The 20690-nt window shown below is 36.1% G+C and overlaps 1 protein-coding gene across 7 annotated transcripts in view; it reads left to right on the top strand.

Annotated features, from left to right (window-relative positions):
• Positions 1-20690, top strand: part of ATRX (ATRX chromatin remodeler) — a 322803-nt gene that overhangs the window by 271677 nt on the left and 30436 nt on the right. For all 7 annotated transcript variants that reach the window (XM_047076254.1, XM_047076252.1, XM_047076256.1 and 4 more), the window contains 3 exons: positions 1551-1659; positions 13870-14047; positions 15366-15560. In XM_047076254.1, the coding sequence (XP_046932210.1) occupies positions 1551-1659; positions 13870-14047; positions 15366-15560 (482 nt within the window). The remainder of the gene's footprint in view (positions 1-1550; positions 1660-13869; positions 14048-15365; positions 15561-20690) is intronic.

Raw genomic sequence — 20690 nt, 5'->3', positions numbered from 1 at the left:
GGGGTCTGCCTTGCCAGACGGGCTGCCCCTCCACTGCCCTGGCTCCCTCCCGCCAGTCCATGTAGCGCGCACCGCCTCTCCGCCCTTCCTACCCTCTTCATTGGGTCTCTTGTCTACGCTTGGCTCTGGAGAGTCCGTTCAGCGAGTCTTCTTGCGGTGTTCTGGGTTATTTAGGCAGATGTGGGTGGAATCTAAGTGATCAGCAGGACTCCGTGAGCCTAGTCCTCCTATGCCACCATCTTTCAACTCTCCATTTTTAAACACAATGAAACACATTTTCACATTTTCTAAATGAAATTGCTAGTAAATGGTGAAACTGGTATTTTTAAAAAATGTGTATTTGACTTTGTCACTTTTTAAGTGTTGGATTCCCAGAAGTGGTAGTACAGATTATTCATTTGTATTATCATCGAAAGGTGAATATGTTGAAATAATTTAAAAAATATTAATATCATTTTATGTATTATTAGCATATTAACTTTCATAATTACCCAGTTTAGGTGATCACTTAATGGATATGTGACTCCAGCCTGTTTTTTATCTAATCATCTATTTCAAATTCTCTTTTCCTTAGCTGTGTGTATGCCTTTTTTTCCAATTGAAGGAAATAAAAGCCATAAATAAGTAGACTTTCTTACCCATTTTTAGCAATGAAATTTTAGTTTTTAAATATAAGTAAAGACATGGGTAAGTAAATAAGCATGTTAAAAAGCACCTTTAATACTAAATACTAAATTTAAGTAAAACGTTCACCGAAAGACCTGAATCTCAGTTTTGTCACCTTTTTTTTATGTTAAGATTCTAGGATCGGATTCAGGGATAAAGTAGTATTATATTTATAGTTTAGAGAATTGTAATGGAAATTAATGTATAATAAAATATAAATGTCATAAGCACTAAATTTGGTATTTTAGTTTTAATGTAAGTCTTGGGTAAATTTTCACCTCACTGTCCAAAAGTTGACATGTCTGATAACTGTTTTACTTATTAAGTCAAAGTCCTTACACACACACACACACACACAGGCACACAGACACCCACACACACACACAATTGTCATGAAATAGGAATATATGCTGATATATGTGGTCAGACCATAGAATAATTTTTGACGCATATTAGGCATTCAATAAATATTTGTTCAGTGATTGAATAAATGCATTCTGTGTTAGGTACCCTTACCAGGATCAACTTATTAATAAGGGAGAAAACATGGCCATTTACAAATTCAGTTGCAAGCAAGCTTCATGAGCATAATGCAATTTAACCATATTCTTTTGACAGTTTTAAAAGATTGTCATCAAGGAAGTCTTTTAAGAAATTCACATGTAGATGAAATACTTTTTTAAAAGTACCTTTGCTATTCAGTATCTATTGGAAGTAAATCTGTGGTAAATTTATTTGTAATATTGTGAATTACACTTTAATTAAAAAAATTTTTGTGTTGCTATACGTGATAATCAGATTTTAAATGGTGAGCGGGGAATAAAATGTGTTATTACTAGCAGAACAATGTATATCAAATCTCTTTTTTCTTGTTAAATTTCCAGGTGAAGGGAAGTGGCTGCGAAACATTGACTATTACCGTTTAGATGGTTCTACTACTGCACAATCAAGGAAAAAATGGGCTGAAGAATTTAATGATGAAACTAATGTGAGGTGGGAAACATTTTTCGTTTGTATAGAGAATTAAGAAAAATAATTTTAGGAGTACCTGGGTAGCTCAATTGGTTAAGCATCTGACTCTTGATCTTGGCTCAGGTCATGTTCTCACAGTTGGTGAGACCGAGCCCCATGTCGGGCTGTGCACTGACGCTGCAGAGACTTATTGTGATTCTCTGTCTCCCTCTCTGCCTCTCCCCTGCTCATGTGCTCTCTCTCTCTCTCAAAATAAATAAATAAACATTAAAAAAATTAAATCTATCTACAGTCAAATTCACTCCTTTTAGTGTATAAGTTTTGACAAATGCAAGATAGAGTCAAGATACAAAATGGTTTCATCACATCTCAAGAAATTCATCTCATATGGCTAACAGAGACATGAAAAGATGCTCAGCATCATTCATCGTCAGGGAAATACAAATCAAAACCACAATGAGATACCATCTCACAAGTGTCAGAATATCTAAAATTAACAACTCAGGAAACAACAGGCATTGGTGAGTATGCAGAGGAAGGGGAACACTTCCGCACTGTTGGTGGGAATGCAAGCAGGTGCAGCCACTCTAGAAAACAGTATATAGAGTATAAAACAGTATAGGCACCCCTCTTTTTTTCTGATTTCTTATTCTACCCTTCCTGTGGGTTACTTTTTACCATTTGTGAAATTGTATTTTTATTCATCTATGGTATTTTTTGATGTATCTTTTTATAACTTTCGTAGTGGTTGCTCTAAGTATTACATTACGTGGACATAATTTATCATAGTCAACTAATGTCATCATTTTACCATGTTAACTAAGTGTAGAAACCTTATGCCCTTATGTCCCTTTCTCTTCCCCATTTATAATATAATTGTTTTAACTGTTTTTCTCTACATAAATGGATTACCACATTAATGTAATAATTTTTCTTCAATAATTAACTATAACTTAGAAAAATTGAAAGGAAAATTATTTTATTTACTCATATTTTTTGTTTTTTAATTGTTTCTTCCTTCCTAATGTGTCAGTATTTTTTCTTTTATCATTTCCATTCTTTCTAGAGAAATTCCTTTAGTCATCCTTTCAGAGCAGGTCTGCTGGCAATAAATTTCCCGAGTACCTTCAGAAGAGAATTTCTTGATTTCCTCTTCATTTTTGAAGAGTGTTTTAGCTGGGTATAGGATTCTGGGTTGGCATTTCTCTTCTTTCTGCACTTGAAAAATGTTTTACCACTTCCTTCTGGATTTCATAATTTCTTTCAAAAATACCTGCTGTTTTATGAATTGGGCTTTTTGAATTTCACACGAAAGTGATATCATGCAGTATTTGTCTTTCTCTTACTTATCTCACTTAGCATTATGTGTTCAAGGTACATTCATGTTGGCACATATGGCAAAATGTCCTTTTTTTCTCATGGCTGAATACTATCCCATTGCATATATACCACATCTTTTTTTTATCTATTCATCTGTTGCTGGGCCCTTAGGTTGTTTTTGTATCTTGGCTATTGTGGATAGTGCTGCAGTAAACATGGGAGTGCATATATCCCTTTGACATTCTGTTTTCATTTTTTTTTTGTATATATACCCAGAAGTGGAATTGCTGGATCATATGGTAGATTTATTTTCAAAATTTTGAGGAAACTCCATATTGTTTTTCATAGTGGCTAAACCAATAAGTAAATGTAGACTACAGTATTATATTATAATCATTAAACTTCCTAGGAGATTAGAACTTAATTATTCCAACCAGTAAAAAGAAAATATTTACATGGTAGAGGTGCTAATTGTTGGTACAGTGCCAATCATATTACAGTATATAAGTGTATCAAATTAACATGTATACCTTAATTTTATACAATATTATATGTCAAATATATTTTAATTTAAAAAATCTGTTTTTAAAATCTTTTTTTCTTGTCAGTAAGGTTCTATTTCTTGCTTATTTCAAGATTTTTTTTTATCTTAGTTTCAAAAGTTTGCCAATGATGCTTCTTGGCATGAATTTCTTTGAGTTTGCCCTGTTTGTGGTTCATTCAATTTCTACATCTGTAGGTTTGTGTTTCTTGCTAAATTTGAGTAATTTTCAGCCGTTATTTCTTCAAATACTATTATAGCCCCTTCTTTTTTTTCCTCTCCTTTTAGTACTCCAGTGATAAGAATGGTAGACAATAATGTTAGAGTCCTATAGGTCCCTCAGTCTCCATTTTGTTTTTCTGTGATTTTTTGTTTATTTGTTTGATTTCTATCTGTTGTTTAGATAGGGTCATTTCTATTGTTCTGTTTTCAAAGTTAATTGAATCTCTGTTCTCTACATTCTACTGTTTAGTTTTTTATTGTATTTTTCAGTTCTAAGATTTCCATTTGGTTCTTCTTTATGTCTTATATTTCTTTACTGAGGCATTTTTTTTTCATTTGTCTCAGGTGTGTTAATAACTCCTTATTGAAGCATATTTAGAAATGTAACAACTTTTTCCATCCTTGTCAGACAATTCTGACATTTATGTCATCTTAGTGTTGGTGTCTGCTGATTGCGTTTTTTCATTGAAGTTGAGATTTTACTGGTTCTTGTTAGGACAAAGATATAATTTAACTGGATATTTGCTTATTATTTCATGAGACTGTGGATCTAAGTTTTCTGGTATAGCAGGCCTCTTTTGACACATGTTCAGATGGAAGATGAGAGTGGGAGTTGAGTCTACCGACTACATTTCTGCCGATACTATCCTGGCTGGGAGGGTTAGGATTGCCTATTTACAACCCCTACCCATGGGCCTCCACTGACACTGCAGGGGTAACTCATTAACTGGGTTGTGGTATAATTCCTGACTCTCCACTATATATCCTTTGATACTACCCTAGTAGATATAGGGTTTTTCTTGTAACTTCTGGGTGGGGATGGATGTCTGAGTTCCCTTCATGGTCTTTACTGACACTGCTGGGTTGAGAGGAGGACTGTGTTAACTCAGACTTCTCTGACTCCACTCTGGCCATGCCTTGTTACAACTAGGAGAAGGTAGGAGTCTGAACTCCCCACTCAGCCTTTAGTGACAAGGATGGAGGTGCACCGCATTTTTTTTCTGTACTGCTTGACTGCAATTGAATGATTATTGTTTTCAAGTTTTCTGTCTTTCTAGGGTGCCCCTTTTTTTGGTCCTTTGGCTAGAGAGAGCAGGATTTTCTTGGAGACTTTTTTTTTGGCAGTATCCACTGGCATTTCCTGATTGCTGGGTTCTTTAGCCCTCCTTTTGGGAAGAAATCCTATGGAACTTAGTTCCATGTTGTTCCTTAGCACCCAAGGTCCCTAGCCAGTCTTTCTCCTCTTCCTCACTTTTCAGAAACTTCTTATGATTGTTTTATATGTAATGTCTAGGGTCTTTTGCTTTCCTTATTGTAAGGAATAGGGAAGAGTATGTCTACTCCCATCTTTCCAGAGTGGAAGTCCAAAGATTCAACTTTTTAAAGATTGTTGTATCTGTCATTTGTCAAGCATATGTATGTGTTTCTGTTGTGTATATGCCCAGAAGTGAGATTGCTGAGTAAAAGATGCATGTACATTCAGCTTTAGCTTATATTACCAAGACGTTTTTCCAAAATGGTTGTACCAGTTTGCACTCCGCCCCCCCGCCCCCAGTAGCATATAGGCGTTTCAGTTGTTCTCTGTCCTCATCATCACTTGACAATGTCTGTTTTTTTTTAAAGCTATTGTGATTGATATGTACTGGTAAGACTTGGTAATCTTAAACTGTATTTCCCTGTTAACTAAATCCGTGGTTTGTAGATTTAAATGTGGAAGCTAAAACAAAAGTTTTAGAAGGAAACAGTAAAGAATATTTTCCTGATATTGCATTAAGAAAACTTTCATGAAAAGGACCCACAAAGTACTAACCGTAAAAGGAAATATTGTTGAGTTGAGCTTCATTAAAATTAAGAATTTTTAGTCATCAAAGGAATTTCATGTTAAAAATGAAAAGGCAGGCCACAAAATAGAAGCTATTTTCTCATTTTTAAAGATACTATGGAAAATCACAAAGAAGACAATAAATGCTATTGTTTATAATTTAGTAACCCAGATATAACCATGGTTAGAGTTTCTATGCTTATACAAACATATACTTTTGATTTTGTGTTTGTTACCATTTTTTTTGCTAAAATACAATGAACATTACAGTGCTTATGTTAGTTTCAGGTGCAGAATATGATTAAACAATTGTATACATTACTCAGTTCTCATCAAGATAAGCATACTCTTGATCCCCTTTATCTAATTTACCCCTACCCCCCCCACCTCCCCTCTGGCAACCACCAGTTTGTTCTCTATATTGAAGAGTCTGGTTTCTTTGTTCATTTTTTTTCTTAAATTCCACATATGAGTGAAAGCATATGGTATTTGTCTTTGTCTGACTTACCTCACTTAGGATTAAACTCTCAAGGTCCATCCATGTTGTCTCAAGTGGTACAGTCTTGTTCTTTTTTTAAAGCTGAGTAATATTCCATACCACATCTTTATCCATCCATTCCTTTATCAGTGTAGACTTGGGTTGCTTCCATATCTTGGCTATTGTAAATAATGCTGCAGTAAATAAACTTAGGGGTGAATATATCTTTTTGCAATAATGTTTTTTTTCTTTTTTTTTTTTTTTGGTAAATACCCAGTAGTAGAATTATTGCATCATATGTTAATTCTATTTTTAATTTTTTGAGGAGCCTCCATACGTTTTCCACAGTGTCAGTACCAATTTGTATTCATACCAGTAATGCACAAGGGTTTTTTTTTTTCTCTACATCCTAACACTTGTTATTTCTTGTGTTTTTGATTTTAGCCATTCTGACAGGTGTGAGATCTCCTTGTGGAGATTTGCATTTCCCTGATGGTTAGTGATGTTGAACATCTTTTTATGTTTATTGGCCATCTGTATGTCTTCTTTGGAAAAATGTCCGCTCAGGTCCTCTGCCCATTTTTAATAGAATTATTTGGAGGTTTTTGGTGTTGCTTTGTAGAAGTTCTTTATATAGTTTGGATATTTACCCCTTGTTGGATATGCCATTTGCAAATATCTAGGAGAAGCTACTCTTAATACATAGATCCAGAAAGGACTCTTACCCAGAATATGCAAAGAATTAATAAAAATTAGTAGGATAGAAGCACCCGGGTGGCCCAGTTGGTTAAGTGTCTGACTTCAGATCAGGTCATGATCTCGCAGTTTGTGAGTTCGAGCCCTGCATCAGGCTCTGTGCTGACAGTTCAGAGCCTGGAACTTGCTTCGGATTCTATGTCTCCCCCTCTCTCTGCCCCTCCCATGCTCATGCTCTGTCTCTCTCTGTCTTTCAGTAATAAATAAACATTAAAAAATTTTTAAACAAAATTAGTAGGATAAACCAGCCAATGCCAAAGGAAAGAACTTCAAAAGGACTTTACAAAAGACAGTATTCATATGGCCAGTAAACATACAAAAAGTGCTCATCTTTAGTAATCATCAGAGAAATGCAAGTTAAAAGCATTTTTGAGGAAGGTACAAAAGTGTTTCAGTGAAGGGAGGATGGTCTCTTCAACAAATGGTATTGAAACAATTGCATATTCACAGGCTGAAACAAACCTTGACCTAAGCCTCACCCCTATTCAAAAATCAAGCTAAAATGGTTCATAAATTTAAATGTGAAACATTATACTTGTATAAGAAAGCACAGAAGAAAATCTTCAAGGGGTGCCTGGGTATCTCAGTTGGTTAAGTGCCTGAATCTTGATTTTAGCTCAGGTCATGATCTCATGGTTTATGGGATCAAGCCCTGCATCTGGCTCTGTGCTGACAGCATGGAGCCTGCTTGGGTTCTCTCTACCCCTCTGTCTCTGCCCCTCCCCTATGTTCGTTGTCATTCATTTTCTCTCTCTCTCTCAAAAATGAATAAATAAACATTGGGAAAAAGATCTTCAGGAACTAAGTTTAAGCAGATAGTTTTTCAGTCATGACACCAAAGGGATATAATCCATTGAAGATAAAAAGTCAATAATTGGATAGTTAAAAACTTTAGGGATGCCTGGATTGCTCCATCGGATAAACATTAAACTTGGTTTTGGCTCAGGTCATGATCTTGCAGTTTTGTGGGTTTGAGACCTGCCTTGGGCTCTGTACTGCCAGTGAAGAGCTTGCTTGGGATTCTCTCTCTCTCCCTCCCTCTCTACCCCTCCCGTACTTGTACTGTCTCTGTCTCTCAAATAAATAAATAAACTTAAAAAAAATTATAAAAACAATGTGGATGGAACTAGAGTATACTATGCTAAGCGAAATTAGTAAAAGACCAATATATAACTTCACTCATAAATGGAATTTAAGATACAAAACAGATGAACATAAGGGAAACAAAAATAATATAAAAACAAGGAGGGGCCGGGGCGCCTGGGTGGCTCAGTCGGTTGGGCGGCCGACTTCGGCTCAGGTCATGATCTCGCGTTCCGTGAGTTCGAGCCCCGCATCGGGCTCTGTGCTGACAGCTCAGAGCCTGGAGCCTGTTTCAGATTCTGTGTCTCCCTCTCTCTGACCCTCCCCTGTTCATGCTCTGTCTCTCTGTGTCTCAAAAATAAATAAACGTTAAAAAAAATTAAAAAAAAAAAAACAAGGAGGGGTACAAAACATGAGACTCTTAAATACAGAGAACAAACTAAGGGTTGCTGGAGGGGTTATGGGTGGGGGAATGGGCTTAATGGACAAGGGGCATTAAGGAAGACACTTGTTGGGGTGCACTGGGTGTTGTAGTAGGGGATGAATCACTGGATTCTACTGAAATCATTATTGCACTATATGCTAACTTGGATGTAAATTAAAAATAAATTTTAAAACAGTTATAAAAAAGTAAAATAAATTAAAACTTTGTTTGTGAATCACCCTGTTAAGAAAAGACAGATCACAGACTTGAAGAAAATATTTGCAAATAGCATTTTTTAGTAAGGGCTCGTACTCAGAATATGTAAAGAATCCTTTAAATGTAACAGCGAAAAAACAAACATTTTTCAGTTAGAAAATGGGCCAAGGACTTAAACTGACATTCATTTAAGAGGATCAATGCAGCATGGCAAATAAGCACTTGAAAATACATTCATCACTAGCCAATAGGGAAATGTAAACTGAAACTACAACAGGATATCACTTCATATCAGAATGGCTAAAATAAAAAATGGTGACACTGTAAAAGGCTGATTAGGATGCTGAGACCTAGATCTCTCCCACAATGTTGATGAGAATGTAAAATGACACAGCCATTCTTCCTTGAAAACAATTTGGGGGGCGGTGCCTGGGTGGCTTAAGTCAGTTAAGTGACCAGACTCCCGATTTTGGCTCAGGTTATGATCTCACAGTTTCTGGGGTTTGAGCCCCGCATCCAGCTCTGCACACACAGAGCAGAGCCTGCTTGGAATTCTCTCTCTCCCTCTTTCTGCCTTTCCCCTGCTTGCTCACCCTCTCTTTCTCTCAAAATAAATAAACCTAAAAATTTTTTTAAAAATAAAAGGAAAACAACTTAGTAGTTGTTTTAAAAAATTAAACAATTAAACATATTCTTACTATACAATCCTGCAATCACTTTTAAAAATTTATGCCAGAGAAATGAAGACTTGTTTTCACATAGAAACCTATACACAAGTGTTCATACCAACTTTATTTGTAACAGTCAAAAACTGGAAACAACCCAAGTGTCTTATAACATTTGAATGGATAAATTATGTTATATCTATATAATGAAATAGTACTCAATAATAAAAAGGAAGGAACTATTGATATTGATCCAAAGAACTTAGATGGATCTCAAGGGCATTATGCTGAATGAAAAATGCTAATTTCAAAAGGTTACATGCTATATGATTCCTTTCATATGGTGTTCTTTTTATTCTTTTTAATATTTGTTTATTTTTTGAGAAAAAGAGGGGGAGGGGTAGAGAGAGGGAGACAGGATCTGAAGCAGGCTCTGCGTTGACAGTAGAGAGCCCGATATGGGGCTTGAACTCACAAACTGCAAGATCATGACCTGAGCTGAAGTCGGACACTTAACCGACTGAGCCACCCAGGCACACCTCATATGGCATTCTTGATGTAACAAAATTATGGTGGTAGAGAACAGATTAGTGGTTGTCAGGGATTAGGGTTTGTGGGGGAAAAGTATGAATACTAAGGGATAACACAAAAGAGGTTTGTGTTTGTGGTGGTGGAACAGTTCTATATCCTGCTTGTGGAAATGATTGCATGATTCTACATACATGATAAATTTCATAGAGCTGTATACCAAACAAAAAAAAGCACATGTAAAAACTGGTGAAATCAAATAAGCTTGCATTCATAGTATTGTACCAACATCAATTTTCTGGTTTTGACAACATACCATAGTTATGTAAGTTACTACCATTGGGGAAAGCTGGATGAAGGGTACATGGAAACTCTATACTACTGTTACAAATTCTTGTGATCCTTAAGCTAATTTTTTTGAAGGTTATTAAAAAAAGGCAATGCCATGAGTTGTCAAGGATCTGGAACAGTTAGAACTCTCAAACTGCTGGTGGGAATGTAAATTGGAACAACGACTTAGTAGAACTATTTGTTCAGCTTTAACAGTGCTGTAATACGTACCCTATGACCCAGCAATTCTCTTCGATATATACCTAACAGAAAGGTTTACATGTCTTTACCAAAAAACATATCCAGATGGTTTATAGCAGCATTATTCAAATAATAGTTAATATTTTCATTGTGTTTGTATATTTTAATACTGATGTTTAGTGTTAGGAAAATCTTAAAATATCCTGGTTAGCTTATTTTAGTATGAATTTATATACTCCATACTGAATAATATTAACAATTAAATAATTGTAAATTTTTTTTGATCTTTATTTTTGAGAGAGAGTCAACAAGCAGGGAGGGCAGAGAGAGAAAGAGACACAGACACCAAATCCAAAGCAGGCTCCAGGCTCTGAGATGTCTGCACAGAGCCTGACATGGGGCTTGAACCCATGAGTCTTGAGATTAGGACCTAAGCTGAAGTTGGGCGCTTAACCGACTGAGCCACTCAGGCACCCCAGTTGCAAAATAATTCTTAATACTACTTGTTCATTTACTAGACTTTATTTTTCTTTTGGACGCAAAATCAAACAATTTTACATTCCCACTTATATGCTTTCAAAAATCAGAATATTTACCATGTAAATAAATACCTCTATTATTGCAAATTAGACTGCATACAATTGTTTATATGTTTTTTTGTCTTCTAATTGCACTCCTTTAGTGCAGTGGCTGGACATTTTTTCATTTTTTTGTATTAGCAGTCTAGCTCAGAACTTGGGATGCATAGCAATTTGATAAAGGTGCTTATTTAAGCCCCTTCAACTCTTCATTACTGGGTACATACCAAAAGTTTTGAAGTTCTCTACAAGGTTTCCTGTTTGTGTGTGTGTGTGTGTGTGTGTGTGTGTGTGTGTGTGTGTGTGTGTGTTTAACCTACATAGTTTATGCCATTCTTGTATGCTTGATCCTTTCACTGGTGCAGAATAGATATAAATAACAAGAATGATTTTGGAGCCCTAGTTGCCAATGATCCCTTAAATATGTCCACTAAGTAAAAAAAAAAAAAAAAAAAGCACAGTTTGTTCTCTGTAATGAGTATTATAGATAAGTATAAAGAAGGAAGTAATTATCAGGGTGGCTCAGTAGGTTGAGCGTCCGACTTCGGCTCAGGTCATGATCTTGTGGTCTGTGAGTTCAAGCCCCACGTCGGGCTCTGTGCTGACAGCTCAGAGCCTGGAACCTGCTTCAGATTCTGTGTCTCCCTCTCTCTCTGCCCCTCCCCTGCTCGTACTCTGTCTCTCTCTCTGTCAAAAATAAATAAACGTTAAAAAAAATTTAAAAAAAGAAGGAAGTAATTATCACAATTCCATGACCAAAGAGAACTACTGTTAACATTGTATGTATGTATATGTTTTGGTTTCTAGTGCAGTTGAAATTATAGTTAATAATGTTTTAGATCTTGCTTTTTTTCACATAACATAATAAAGATTTTTAAAAAAAATTTTAATGTTTCATTTATTTTTGAGAGAGAGAGAGAGAGACCAGAGTATGAGCTGGGGAGGGGCAGAGAGGGAGACGCAGAATCCGAAGCAGGCTCCAGGCTCTGAACTGTCAGCACAGAGCCCAATGTGGGGCTCAAACTCGTGAACTACGAGATCATGACCTGAGCTGAAGTCAGACACTCAACCGACTGAGCCACCCACGTGCCCCTAACATAATATAGATTTTTATTGGTAATGTAACTCATGGAATAGCCAGAGTGTAATCTAGTCCTCTATGTTGTACATATTTTTTATTTTCAGCCTTATGATCTTATAACAGTGTGAATGAATATATTATCTTCCATTTTTGATAACTTCTGTAGCTTGTATTCTTAGACATGTAGTAGCACCAATTCCATATAAAACATGAAGTTAGTACCTGTGTTGACTCTTTCCTGTTTTAAATTTTGAGCTTCTTTGCATTTTAGTTTATAATACTGTATGTAATCAGTATGGCATTTTAGTTACAAAATTCCCTTCATGAAATTATAGAAAGTAAGGCTTGGTATTTAAAGGCATTTTGTGGAGAATTTTGAAAGTTTATTATATTCCAGGGGTTTTCTCACTCTTAATTAGTTTGGCCAACAGTAAATTATATAGTCATCCGATGGAATATTATTTAGCTACCAAGCCTGATGTTTACCAAGAAAGTTGAAGAAATACTCATCATGTAAACTATATACACAGATATTATCATGTATGTGTAAAGCCAAAAATATATGTGATTATAAAAAAGAAACCCTAGGAAATATTCCATGATTTGGAATGGAGGTTGTTTCTGGGGAATGGAACTATTTTTTTTCTTTAAATTTGTTTATATTTTCAAAAAATGTCGTATAAAATCTTCCTAAAGTTTGTTTATATCAAAGTAATATAATTACAAATTTTAAAAAAGTTTTATAAGGCTTGAGATCAAAATCAGTCCCTTAACCAACCCCTTACACATGATACCTCTCTGCAGGTAACCAGTTTCAACTCTTGGCAATTCTCCTGGTATTTACTTTCACATATCCACATTACAATCTAAGGTGGGAATTTACACACATACACACACACACACACACACACACACACACACACACACTTTTCCTCATTCATTTTCCCAACATATTGTTTTGTAATATTTGCCTAAATGAGTCTGGAAATATTTGCTTTTTTTTTTTTTTAATTTTTTTTTTTTCAACGTTTATTTATTTTTGGGACAGAGAGAGACAGAGCATGAACGGGGGAGGGGCAGAGAGAGAGGGAGACACAGAATCGGAAACAGGCTCCAGGCTCCGAGCCATCAGCCCAGAGCCTGACGCGGGGCTCGAACTCACGGACCGCGAGATCGTGACCTGGCTGAAGTCGGACGCTTAACCGACTGCGCCACCCAGGCGCCCCTGGAAATATTTGCTTTTTTGTGACTATGTAAATATTCATACATAAACCACTTAAAAAACTGTGATTATTTTTCCATTTTTAATGCACATATTTATTTTTGTTCAAGTAATTATTTCTTTTTTAACATTTGCTTAGTTTTCTATGAACCTGTCAACTAATTCATTTTCAAATTCTCAGCAATATAAATTCTTGTGTTCCAACACAGCATTTTTTTTTAACACATCCTCACATCCTTCTTGGAGCAGTCTGTTTTCTTGATTCTGTTTTAGCTACTGCAGTATTTTGCATCTGTCTAACTTCTCTCCCTGTGTTCATTACACTATATTTATTATAATTGCTTATCACTCATTCCTACTACACTTAGTTCCTTGGACACTGTCCTTCATTTTGATGTACTTAGTGCTTGCTCATAACAGTACCGAACACAATAGGACTTTTGAGTTATATATACATGGATTTTCTACATTTACTCAGAATCTACAAATGCTTTGAATACATAATTTCCATATTTATCTTTAATGTGATTTCCATATTTATCTTTATTCCTATGAGACTATTTGATTTTCTAGCAATAAGATTCATCTTGCATGTATAAATCATCAGCCTGACTCCTTAGACATGTCTTAATTTTTTTCAGTAAGTGAGAAATGAATTCTTTGAACTTCTAATTGTTCAAAAACTGCCTTAGGATTAAAAAGTCATTTCATAATATCTGTGAAGTGCTTATTACTAAAGCATTTATTCATGTTTTTATTTTCAGAGGACGATTGTTTATCATTTCCACCAAAGCAGGATCTCTTGGAATTAATCTGGTAGCTGCTAATAGAGTGATTATATTTGATGCTTCTTGGAATCCATCTTATGACATTCAGAGTATATTCAGAGTTTATCGCTTTGGACAAACTAAACCTGTGTATGTATATAGGTTCTTAGCTCAGGTAGGTTTGTAATTTATAGTTTCTTTTTCATAGTGAAAGGTTGGGTGAAACATAATATTTTTGGAGTGCCAAACATATATGCATTATGAAGAGGCAAATGAAATTGAGAACATCAATCCTATACTATATATAATGTAGCAGAACTCAATTTTGGCCTCTCATGATTTTCTGTTTTGTGGTTCATCCATGTCTATAATGTCACCTTTCTCAGTTTGAGATGGATTTGCATGAGTAAACTGATTTAGAATTTTCTTGCTTGTTTAGGAAAAGTTAAAAATTTATAGTTCTTTTACTTAGCGTACATAGAAAAGCAAATAAGTAAATCTAATTTGCTTATAGATGTAAAGGTCAAATAATTATTGTTTTTAGTGGCCACCAGATACTCTCTTAATTTGAAAATATGGGTAAATAGGAAGAAAAAGTTAACTTACAATAATAATGAGTCATTACAAAGAATAATACTTTCTAGGAAAGAATATTAACATTATTTCCTTTATAAACTCAGATATTAAAAAACAGAAACTGAAATTTAAGAAAAATAAGTAAAATTAAAGAAGTACAAGGTAATACAGATTTATGGAATCAAGCAAGTTGCCTTTTAACTGGTACATCTGTTTTGGGAACAGATGCTGTTCTCTCCACCTGCCTCCAAATCTGGGCTTCTGAACCAGAGACTGGGTTTTATTGGTAGATTGATCCTTGCTCATTTGATCTTCTCTAGTACATAATATTATTAATTGGCAGACTACACTATCACCCCTTTCCTATCCTTGAACTAAAAGCTCTTCTACATTCTAGTTTAAAATGCTATATATGTAATAGATGTGGCGTTTTAGTTATTAATTTTCTGTCCTGAAATTATGAAAAGTAAGACTTGATAGAAAGGCAGTGTGTAGTGATTGAGAGCTTATTATATTCCATTGAGAAGGAATTAAGCTACTCTCTTGTATTATTTTATAACCCTCTAAAATCTTATTTCATGTACTTCTTTATTTCTGTGTTCTGTTTACTCTGGTGTTTAACTGCACTTCTACTTCCACCAAGTACAGATATATATAAAGCAAAACATGAATGTGTATTGGTCAGATAATACAGAATGATTATCAATAATGTAGTTTTCTTTTTTGTCAAGGTAAACTACAGTGAACAGATGAAATCTCTCATGAATTAAGCATTATTGCTAATAAAACTTGCTTTATGGCAGTATATTATTATGAAGTTTTGCTCTTTTGTATTAACCAATAATTATATTTCTCCTTGATTAAGTTTCATGTGTACAAAAGTTGCTTATTTGTATATTGTTCCTTCTTTTTACAAGGGAACCATGGAAGATAAGATTTATGATCGTCAAGTAACTAAGCAGTCACTATCTTTTCGAGTTGTTGATCAGCAGCAGGTCGAGCGTCATTTTACCATGAATGAGCTTACTGAACTTTATACTTTTGAGCCAGACTTATTAGATGACCCTAATTCTGAAAAAAAGAAGAAGAGAGATACTCCTATGCTGCCAAAGGTAAACATCTTTAGATTATTAGCTTAAAAAAAAAAAACCCACCATGGACTAAAGGTATTTTACTACTACTATGAAAGTTAGTCATTTGAATAAGGCTAGATTTCAGAATTTTCCAAAGAGAATAAAATTGTATTTAAATGAGAGGGTGCTTGGTCAGTTCTCTACATAACACCACAAAAAGATCGTGTAATCTGAAATACATATTTAATGCCAAATAAAAAGTTCAGCTCTGTAAAAAAAAAAGTCACAGAGTAGAAACCTTAAAGGAAACAATATGTTGCTCTTTTAATAATCTCCAGTAGAGGGCATACATAATTTTAATATTTCTATATGAAATTTAATGGTCTTTTCTTTAACATTTATTGCTGTCATATAGCGGTTAAGAATCAGCAAATAAAGGTATATCTTACTTGATATTTTTCACTGTCATAAAGCAAGTAAGACTTTCACACTTGGAAAAGGATACTTAGAGGTAATCTTGCCAAGCCCTCTTATTTTATATAAGTGGAGAAAGCTAGGGTCAGAGATATTCAGTGACTTGCTCATAGTTTCCAGCTATTAAGTGGCAGAATCAGGAGTAGTATCTACATCTGTCTTCCGGTCCATTGTTCTTGGATTTAAAAAAATACATTATTGGGGCGCCTGGGTGGCTCAGTCGGTTAAGCGTCCGACTTCGGCTCAGGTCACGGTCTCATAGCTTGTGAGTTCGAGCCCCGCGTCGGGCTCTGTGCTGGCAGCTCAGAGCCTGGAGCCTGTTTCAGATTCTGTGTCTCCCTCTCTCTCTGACCCTCCCCCGTTCATGCCCTGTCTCTCTCTGTCTCAAAAATAAATAAACATTAAAAAAAATACATTATTTAGATCAATATAGAAATGTATTATAATGGTAGATATCATTTTGACCCTTTTGAATGTAAGACAAAGCCATATGTTCTCTGATATAAAGTGATCTAAATATATTTAAACCTATTCTAGTTCATCTAAAAAGCTGTTTTAGGGGGTGTTGTTGGGGGGTTGCTTTTCCTGTTGTCTTGGTTTCAGATTCAAGCACTTAATGTTCCCTGTAGCTGTTAAGAGAATTGGGAAAGCAGCTACCAGGTTATGGTATCACTCTACCAAAGTCACTTTAGTCATTTGTGTATGTGTTACCTCATAAGTACCTTAGCTTTTCATACAGTTGGACACATTTAATGAAGGCAAAAGATAATAGTAATAAATAACTCTCTAATGCTAACATCAGTGATTTCTCCAGTTAACTTTTAATGTACATGTCAATTCTTAAGTAACATGAACATTAAGCATTTGTAAATTTTTTAAAAATGTCTTTTGTCTTTAAATACTTTGTTGTTCTAATCAGTGAACTACTGTTCCATTTAAAGTTCTCTGGTGGGGTGCCTGGGTGGCTCAGTTGGTTGAGCGTACAACTCTTGGTTTTGGCTCACGTCGTGATCTCACTGTTTGTGGGTTTGAGTCCCGCATCAGGTTCTGTGCCGACTGCATGGAGCCTGCTTGGGATCCTCTGTCCCTATCTCTCTGCCCCTTGCCCACTTGCTGGCACGCTCTCTCTCTCAAATAAATACACTTTTAAAAAGTCACTGGTAGAACATTTATGAAAGAGTTTTTGTGACAGTGTCCATCAAATCTCTTTGATAATGGCTTAAGGCCACATGGGGGTTTGAATCTCACATTTTTTAAGTTAACATTTAAAATACTTCATTAAAGAGTATTATTTCATTTTCATGTTATGAAATATTAAATTGATAGTGATTTGGCTTTCTAAATTATGTTATTATAGAACATCAGCAGAATTCTTAAATAGTCTTTGGAAAATTTTATGCACTCATATTTTTTTGTATATCTTTAAAAACACACAAACAGGGGCGCCTGGGTGGCGCAGTCGGTTAAGCGTCCGGCTTCAGCCAGGTCACGATCTCGCGGTCCGTGGGTTCGAGCCCCGCGTCGGGCTCTGGGCTGATGGCTCAGAGCCTGGAGCCTGTTTCCGATTCTGTGTCTCCCTCTCTCTCTGCCCCTCCCCCGTTCATGCTCTGTCTCTCTCTGTCCCAAAAATAAATAAACGTTGAAAAAAAAATTTAAAAACACACAAACACAGGGGCACCTGGGTGGCTCAGTCCGTTGGTTACACGTCCAACTTCAGCTCAGGTCATGATCTCATGGTTCGTGAGTTTGAGCCCCATGTCAGGCTCTGTGCTAACAGCTCGGAGCCTGGAACCTGCTTTGGATTCTGTGTCTTCCTCTCTCTCTGCCCCTTTCCCACTCCTTCTCTGTCTCTCAAAAATAAATAAATGTTAAAATCACAAACACAGGGGCGCCTGGGTGGCTCAGTCGGTTAGGCGTCCGACTTCGGCTCAGGTCATGATCTCACGGTCCATGAGTTCGAGCCCCACGTCAGGCTCTGTGCTGACTGCTCAGAGCCTGGAGCCTGTTTCAGATTCTGTGTCTCCCTCTCCCTCTGCCCCTCCCCTGTTCACGCTCTGTCTCTCTCTGTCTCAAAAATAAATGAACGTTAAAAAAAAATTAAAAAAAAAACACAAACACAAATGGCATCGTACCATATATACTCTTCTGCAACTTGTTCTTTTCACCTAAGATGTTTCTTGAACATCTTTCTATATTGGTATATATACCTCTACTTTTTAAAAATCAGCTGCATAGTGTTCACTTGCCTTGATTTGTTTAACTCTTGTGTCCCCAACAGCTTTCTTATTAGTTACTTAATTCTGTATGGCAAGAAGTATTCTTTTAAGGACTTGCATGTATGTTTATAATTTTAAAGATAGTGAAGTTTCCCTTTTCAATTTGAGAATGATTTTTGTCTGATTAGCATCGTTCTTAAAATTACACTTTAAGCTTCAGCTTTTATAAGAAGTGCATCATGGTTAGTAATATTTCTGATAGGAAGCAAACATTCCACTTTGAAAGGGAGTAATTGCTTTGAAGTTATTCGTTATGTGGTAAATTTCTGATTATGGGAATATTTGTTTAATTTGATAAACATTTGGGGCACCTGGGTGGCTCAGTTGGTTAAGCCTCTGACTTCAGCTCAGGTCATGATCTCACAGTCCGTGAGTTCGAGCCCTGCGTCGGGCTCTGTGCTGACAGCTCAGAGCCTGGAGCCTGCTTCAGATTCTGTGTCTCCCTCTCTGTCTGCCCCTCCCCTGCTCATGCTCTGTCTCTCTCTGTCTCAAAAATAAATAAAAACATTAAAAAAATTTAATTTGACAAACATTTATTGATTATTAGCTGATTTTGAGGTGTACTGTGAGGGTATACCAAGACCAGCTAGATATCGTCTGTACTTTAAAGAAGATTTAAAAAATCCTGCAGGAAAGGAATGCTATTTAATTGTTGTAAGATGTCTGAAAAGAAACCATCTGTTGAAAGTATCATGTTTTTTCATTTATAGACTTTACTTACTGTATTTTCCTTTTTTAAAAAAATGCTTATTTTTGAGAGAGTGAGTGAGTGAGTATTGTGGAGGGGCAGAGAGAGAGGGAGACACAGAATCTGGAGCAGGCTCCAGGCTCTGAGCTGTCAGTACAGAGCCCAATGTCGAACTTGAACCCACAAGCCATGAGATCATGACCTGAAGTCGGACACTTAACCAACTAAGCCACCCAGGTGCCCCCTGTATTTTGCTTTTGATGGTATAACGCTTTGCCCAAGAACAAAAAGGAAAAAGAATATTGACTCTCCCACAACTCTTCCCAAAAGGAAAATAATAGTTAACTTTTACTGATTTCTTACTGGGTTTCATACTGTGTGCTAAACAGTTTGTTCAGATTATCTTCTTTAATCCAGCAGCAATTGAAAAGCCAATAATGCTGTTTTCATTTTGGATGGGGAAATTAAGGTTTGGAGATGTTATGTAACTTATTGAAGTTTACACACATAATTAGTAGCGAAGCTGGTCTTCAAGTATGCCCAACTTGAAAGCATGGAGTCTTAATCATTATATACTTTACTGCCCCCCATTAGAAATTAGAATGTTAAGTCCAAGTACATGAAACAGGGCAGAGGACCTAGGATTCCTAAAATCAGATGGCATTTAGAATGCTTTTATTTTGTTTTATTTTATTTTATTTTATTTTATTTTATTTTATTTTATTTTATTTTATTTTAAATAAAGCTGGATTTTAAAATATAGAATTCTTGGGGAGCCTTGGTGGCTCAGTCGGTTAAGCATCCAACTTCAGCCCAGGTCATGATCTTGGCAGTTTGTGAGTTCGTCCCCACGTCAGACTCTGTGCTGACAGTTCAGAGCCTGGAGCTGCTTCGGATTCTGTGTCTCCCTCTCTCTCTCTGCCCCTTCTCTGCTCATGCTCTGTGTCTCTCTTTCAGAAATAAAAACATTAACAAATAAAAGAAAATGTAGAATTCTTTCACAGTTAATACCATTGTGTAATGTAGCTATTGAGATTGTATAATACAGCGTTTAGCTCATGGCTTGTGAAGTTGTAAATTCCTCAAATTTATAGAAAGCTTTAAAGTTTAACTTTTCTCATACATATTCATTATTTTAGGAGATGGAAGTTTAGGGAGAATGTGACTACCCAAGGGTACATGACCAGTGTTAAGAGCTAGAACTTGAACTTAGCAGCTTTCAAATTGCATATTCCAAGGAGCTTCCAGTAGAGTAGCATAGGTGCTCCAGTGCCACCATGTGGCTGAGTAGGGGAAGGCTAGACAGGCAGGCAGCACTCCAAACCCCACATCTCATTTCAATCAGAGTCTCTCTCCTTTTATCTCTTTTATGCATTTGGGCTGCAACATAAGATTTCATTTAAAGGGAGGATGTTGATGGGGCGCCTGGGTGGCTCAGTCAGTTAAGCGTCCAACTTCAGCTCAGGTTGTGATCTCACGGTCCTTGAGGGCTCTATGCTGAGAGCTCAGAGCCTGGAGTCTGCTTTGGATTCTGTGTCTCCCTCTCTCTCTGCCCTTCTGCCCCTCATGCTCTTTCTCTCTCCCTCAAAAAATAAACATTAAAAAATATATATTTAAAAAGGGAGGATGTTGGTACCTTTTTTTCCCCCTATGCTCTGCTTTTTATTCCTGTAACTTACTCAGAGGTTAGGGCTTTTTAAAAAAAGTTTTAAAAACAGTGTACTGTATATA

The sequence above is a fragment of the Lynx rufus genome, unplaced genomic scaffold, assembly GCF_022079265.1.
Source record: "Lynx rufus isolate CCGP_SWC_20201006 ecotype Redwood Valley unplaced genomic scaffold, mLynRuf1.p SCAF_14, whole genome shotgun sequence".
NCBI classification, from domain to species: domain Eukaryota; kingdom Metazoa; phylum Chordata; class Mammalia; order Carnivora; family Felidae; genus Lynx; species Lynx rufus.
The sequence above is the reverse complement of the archived record's forward strand: the minus strand, read 5'-3'. Positions and strand labels throughout refer to the sequence as shown.